This window comes from Calliopsis andreniformis, chromosome 3, assembly GCF_051401765.1.
Source record: "Calliopsis andreniformis isolate RMS-2024a chromosome 3, iyCalAndr_principal, whole genome shotgun sequence".
In the NCBI taxonomy this organism is placed as follows: Eukaryota; Metazoa; Arthropoda; class Insecta; order Hymenoptera; family Andrenidae; genus Calliopsis; species Calliopsis andreniformis.
The window spans coordinates 19,754,428-19,760,817 of NC_135064.1; the positions used below are offsets into that span (position 1 = coordinate 19,754,428).

General features: G+C 38.7%; 1 protein-coding gene and 1 long non-coding RNA gene across 2 annotated transcripts; one reads left to right on the top strand and one right to left on the bottom strand.

Moving 5' to 3' along the window:
• The first annotated feature begins 145 nt into the window (after window positions 1–145).
• On the top strand, window positions 146–1,605 carry LOC143188926 (U11/U12 small nuclear ribonucleoprotein 35 kDa protein). The gene is made up of 4 exons (XM_076393464.1): window positions 146–333; window positions 519–734; window positions 812–1,025; window positions 1,106–1,605. The coding sequence occupies exons 1-4, from the start codon at window positions 331–333 to the stop codon at window positions 1,210–1,212; spliced, it is 540 nt and encodes a 179-aa protein (XP_076249579.1). The 5' UTR covers window positions 146–330; the 3' UTR covers window positions 1,213–1,605.
• A 3,382-nt stretch (window positions 1,606–4,987) lies between these two features.
• Window positions 4,988–6,275, bottom strand: LOC143188927 (uncharacterized). The gene is made up of 2 exons (XR_013003591.1): window positions 6,015–6,275; window positions 4,988–5,671 (listed from the first exon to the last, which is right to left on the bottom strand). It is a non-coding gene; the product is annotated as an uncharacterized LOC143188927 (long non-coding RNA).
• Window positions 6,276–6,390: the final 115 nt, after the last annotated feature.

Consider the following 6,390-nt stretch of genomic DNA (forward strand, 5'->3'; position numbering starts at 1 on the left):
CACAAACGATGCTTCTTTGTTTAAAATGAACCAATTTCTTTTTAGCTTTCGAACGAAAGTGATAGTCCACTGAACTATTCCCTTACTTTTCAAATTGTTCTCCTAATATTTCCTAAAGATGGCAGCAGCGTGTGCGAAACAGCTCTGGTTTGGATTTGTATCGTATTGCAAACGTTCTGCTACTATTTTTTGATTTTTGAAAGTTTTTACTTAGTAACACGATCGAAGAAAGAGGATTTTACATTAAATCTTTGAACCGAATTCCTCGGTTATATTTAATTGGTAATAATTGTTATCAATCGTCATTTGGAGCTTTTATTGTTTACAAGAATGGTGAGTATACAATGTTTTTTGGTAAAGTTATACCATGTAAGTTTGAAAATACTGGGGAACGTGGTAGAATAATTTCGTTTTACAGTGATTTATTAAGCATTCATTTAACTTTAGAGGTTAGGTTATCGAAACTATCAAAATTGTGTAAGTATATATTATGGTACAGTTTGTTATTTAATTTTCAGACAGATACATTGCAAAACTGGAGTCCTTATGCGAAAGAGTATGATCCTTTAAAAGCTGGCAGTATAGATGGCACAGACACAGAGCCACATGACAAAGCTATTAGTCGAGCAATACAGGCTCATTATGAACCTCCACATGGATTAAAATCAAAGCCAGAAAGAACGTTATTTGTGGCTAGATTTGGTCCAAAAGTTACCAAATATGATTTGAAAGATGTATGATATTGTACTTACAAATGTACTCTGATCATACGTACATATGATATGCATATTTTAAATATTAATAATCACAGTTTTTTTCTAGGTATGGGGATGTTCTATCTGCAAAAGTTATAGTTGATATTGTGACTGGTTTATCTCAGGGTTATGCTTTTGTTGAAATGAGAAGCGAAGATGAAGCTAAGAGAGCAGTTAGACGCTGTGTGGATGCAACACTAAAAGGACATAAAATTTTTGTTGATTTTGAGTGTGGTCGTACGATGAAAGGCTGGAAACCACGAAGACTTGGTATGTTTAATTAAATTCTGTACTGACTGAAAATTTATATATTTTGTGTATAGTCTTTACAATTTTATGTAATTTTTTAGGTGGTGGTTTTGGTGGCAAAAAAGAGTCAGGTCAGCTGAGATTTGGTGGAAAAGATAGGCCTTTCAAAAAACCAATTGTACCTAATATTGTAAGACACCGTAATTAATAGAATTTTTTTTTAACAATTCTAATTGCGAATGTTAATGACCTGCTGCTTTACTGCACAAGAAATAACAAGTAAAAAGTGAGATACAAAATGAAATGACATGTTATACTTGTAACTGTTGAAAACTGCCCGTAAAGTATTTTGTTTTTGACTTGGATCCAATACAAATATCCAAGAGTCATATTCTACATTTGTTTCGTGAACACATTAAGGACAACTCTAAATGCATGTTATGAAATAGATTGCTTTTCGCAAATGTTGATTCTGTATAATAATGCACGAATTTAATTTTGTTTAAGCTTAAAGTATTATATTAATTTATTAACATCGATATTTTTAAATGTTAATTATAGTTCTGGCTATGCGTTAATAAATATAAATAAGATTAAATGAAACAAACTGCATAGTATTTTTATCTAATCTATTCTAAAGTCCCTTAATACTCGACCTCCAGACTTTGTTACTGATGTCATTCGAGAAAATTTATTTCATTTTTTTTTTAGAATTACGTAAATTCTGGCTCCTACCGAAATCTCTTCAGTGATTTATATTCATGCGCCCGCTTTCTAAAATTGCAGGCTATCCAATTTTATTCAAAAGCTTTCAAAAGCTTTCAAAAGCTTTCAAGACTTCAAAAAAATGTTCGTTATTTTAACATCGAACCGTTTCGAGTCGCTTCAGAGATCGCAGCTACATATTCCACCGTTACCGGAAATTCAGTTAACCATTCAACTCGTTTCATCCGGCATTAATTAACGCCATTAGCGGTTTAATGACTTTCAGCGGGTTAATAGCATCGCACGAAGTAATACCATAACTAACATAATCTCGTTAAACGAACCCAGGCTCGTTCCGATAAAACTCACTTTAGAGCGGATAAAATTCCTCTTGTATTATTTATGGCGAAATTGAAGCGCTCCGTAGGATCGTCCGACTTCGATTTCGAGTCTGAGTTGTCGAAATTGGACGATAAAATTTTAGTGGGAGATCAGCTGGGGGAGGGCGGGGGGCTTGAATTACGTGGGCGTAAAAGTTAACGTTAGCAGCGCGACGTTACGAGGAGCGATTAATCCGCTATCATGACCAGAACGAGGAGACGAGCTTTTTGACGCGATGTGAGCCGTGCTCCTCGGCGTCGTGGAACTTTATACTCGAGCGTCGCGGCGCCCTCTCCACGGCGTGGCCCCCTCCATATAAGGAGCCGCCTCGTGGCTCGACGCCGACCACGCGGCCGTAGTTTCAACCTCCAGGCTGCCTCTGATAAGGTAGCCTCCTTCCTCTCGACGTCCCTCTCTCTGCCACCTCCACCTTCGCCAAGGTCTCGGAGGGCCAACCCACATTCGTTTATCGCGGCTCCTATTTCGTCGGCTCGGCCGCTGCTCCCGTTTCCACAACACAACGCTGCCCGTCGGGCTTTTTTTATTCACGGACACAGCTGCCCCGAACTACCAACCTCCTACTCGAGGGCTGGTCAAACCATTCGTCACGATTGCACGGGGATTTCCTCGTTTTAGGATTCCCCGTGACTACTGACGCCTCCTAGGGCTCCTTTAAGGGATTCATCCCCCTTGTTAACGCGTCGCCGGCCTTGCCCATTGGCTAGCTTTTTTTAGACCCTGCGTGAGAATAGGAGTTTCTGCGTGAGTTATATTTGGAGTTCATTTGCGGATTTAATTAATTTGTGTTTTGTTTGCGTTGGCCGCTGGGGTGAGTGGCAGTAGAGGAATTGTCTGAAGGGTTGGTTTAGTCCTCTGAAGAGTACATTGGATGAGTGTGTTTAGAGTAGAGTGTAGAATTTAAGGGTTCTTAGCTGACCATTTTTTTTAGGTTGATTAGGAGATATTGTTGGGGATTTTCATACAATGTTGATTTCTTGGCGAAACCAATTTACGTTTTGGCATCATTTCAATAGCAAAAGAGCTAATAATACGTTCTTATTAACTTAATATTGAAAATTGTTTTCTCTATTACTTTCGTGATAGCGATGTTAATGAAACTATAAATTCAATCTTTTACAAAATTTGGCTTACGTTGTTTTCCGCAAGTTCGATTGAACGAAGAACTGAGGATCAGTTTTGTACTGTCGCCACAGGAGAATAAATGTGTTTAGTGGCACATTCGTGTAGATGAGTGGGCAGTTAATCTGTCCACCGTTGTGCGAAGTCAAATACGAAATAGCCAAGAGACAGATATAATATAGCTGTATCAGCGTCGGAAATAACCGACTCGATGGAAAAATTTTTCCTCGTTCTCTAAGCTATTGTTTCTGCATAGCATTTTTTGAATATATAAAAGAAATATATAAGATTCGTCTCGCGCGAATAACTAGTCAAATCACAGAATCGAATAGTGAAAATATAACACGTTTCTTTTTGATAAAAATTCTCTCCCTCGACATAACAATATTTTTACACGTCTTTCAACTCGATTATTCTTAACTTCGCGGTAATTTATTTATCAATAAGCCAATCATATTCCTCGAAGGATTTTATCATGAACGCACGACATTTCTCGGATTCTATCTCCAGAATCTCTACTCGAGAGATCCGAGCCTCTTATCGCGGATAAGGCGGACGGATATTTCGCGGAGCTCTTTCCAGAGCACACTACACCCCTCAAGCCGGACGAGAGGATATTTCTGAAAATGAAAGCGGGAGAAAGTCCCGAGAGGGAAGAATTTACCGCGTTCGAATTTCACGGTATAAATAGCCGCCTCCTCGAATGACATTCGTAAAGCGTTTTTTAATACGCTGCAATTTCCCTACGGTCGTGCCTCGATGTGACCACAATTACGGCCTCGACACTTACCCAGACCGACCATTAAAAATACACTTCCATTTTCTCCTTTCCTTGACGCCGGCGAACCGCCGGAAGGGAAGTGAAAAGGAAATGCGGAATGGTTCCGCGAGTGGTTGGTATGTACACTTTCGAATAAATTGCTATTTTTAAACCGCGAGAGCTGCGCTCCGCCAGTCTGATTTTTCTGAAATTACAGTTCTTACGATGGAGTAGGAGAATTTGATATGAGGAATTCGCGAGTTCGAAGTTATATTTCTTTCAAATAAGTATAACGGTACTCCAGAAACTTTTTTTTAATAGAGGAACTTTTAGATGTGTGAATTCTGTAAGAGAATGAAGAAAAGGGGTCCTGTATATGGATGATATTTGTGTATAAGTTGATTTAAGATTGTGGGGCAGTTGAGTAGATTGTGGTAGAGGATGTAGTAAAAATATGTTCGATATTGTTTAATTTTATTAGAAAATTGTAGAAATATGGAGGCTGAATAGCGTTGCAGCGAAAGGATTAAACGTGAAGTTACGGAAAATTGAATAATGTTGGTGAGAGTCCAAAATAATCCAGTTATACTGTGTAGCTCAAATAGATCAATTAACTCCTAATAATGGGAGTTGACGGGACTTGCTGAACTGTTGAAGGGCTTACTCAAGACTCGCAGAGTCAACTGTAACATGTATCAAATATAGAAGTTCGTAAGGTGAAAGTAGACGATGTAAGATCTATACTCCTACCAAGTTCCCCCAAGTTGCTAAACAGTTAATGCCAATTACCTGGAGTTCAGGATCCGAACGCCATAAATAAGAAATGTACAGTTGGACCAAAAGATGATGGTAGTTGCAAATAATAGAATATTGCTTATTTTTGGTTTTATGGTATTTAGTTACTTTATATCTGGAATAATTTAATGCAAATTTTTTAACATTTCGAAGACACATATTTCAATTCTTAAATTGTCTTACTTTTGATCTTAAATTGATTCTTTTGATCAGAATTGCAAGCTTATACATTTTCATTTGATCTATTTTCTAATAGTATTGAAAGGAGTTTCACAGACCTCAGACTAGATAAATTGTTTCCCTAGTAGAGTGCATTATTAACCAAGTTTAGACAGGGTTCACACGATAGATACAAAGCTGATTTTGAGTAACGATAAGAAGTTCCCCCTGTGGCTAAACTCTTAATCAATGTATTCAAAATTCATGTTTCCCTTCCAATTATCCCTCTCCTCATCCATTTTACGTCAGCCAGCAGCTTCTCGTCTCTCAATCTTTACTCTTTTACTTTTTGCATTCAACGTATCTAAACCTTTCGTCTCTTATTATATTCATCTCTCTTCCTCGCAAAAGTAGATTGGATGGCGCCAAATGGAGACGGGTTTTCTATCCATGTTACCCGGTTATAAGACTCTATCCACTTGCATACACTCCCATTTGTACGACCCTTCATTCCACGACTTTTGATCCTACTAACGCATATCCCACATCTTCCACTTCTAAATTTCAAGCTCCTATCTCCTCTACCACTATTTTCCTTCATACATACGTAGGTGCTCGCCAATCCTATTTCTTCTTCAAACTCGCCACCTACTCTATTATCTTTCACTACTCTCACTCTAATGATTATACTTGGCTTTACTTTAAGGTTAAGCTGAGTCTTTAATACCTAGATAAGACATAGTAAGAGAACTCTTATTCCTCTGCTTTTAGATATTTATATGCTATATAGTTTCTACTTATTGTTAGTTATTCATGTATCTAGATGTCTATATTATGAAATTCTACACGTATCGATCCATTTAGTTATTTGCTACACTTCTCTAACTTCAATTAATAAAGTGGCTGTCAGCTAGTTCAGTAACACTCTACTACTTCAAAGATCCATACACACATGAGTATTATTTTTATTTCTATTTAATACACATCTCTATTTCCACTGATTTACATATGCATCTACTTCGTTAACATCTCACCCACTTATCTATTCACCAAACGACGTGTCCACTTACTCATTTGTCCCCTCATCCATCCATCCGCCAGTCCACCTATGACCATGCATCCCTGCACCTTGCGCAACAAAGACGTCAATAACAGTAATTAGTCGCGAATCGTCGATCCGTGTTGGACAGCACCGCTGCGGGGGCGGAACAGGCAAAAGGGGTCCACGACAGAGCGGGCGATCCACACGGGATCTAAGAAGGGACGAAAATAGTAGCGTGCCAGGATCGTATCACGCTCGCGCCCCACGGACGTGTATCTGCCATCTATTAATAGCGAAAACGAAAGGGAGCGATCGAGTCGGCCGAATCCGAGCAGGCATCGTTCACCGAGTCTTGGTGCTGTCCAGATTCTGCTCGCAGGACTTCAGAGCCGCTCGAGCTGTCG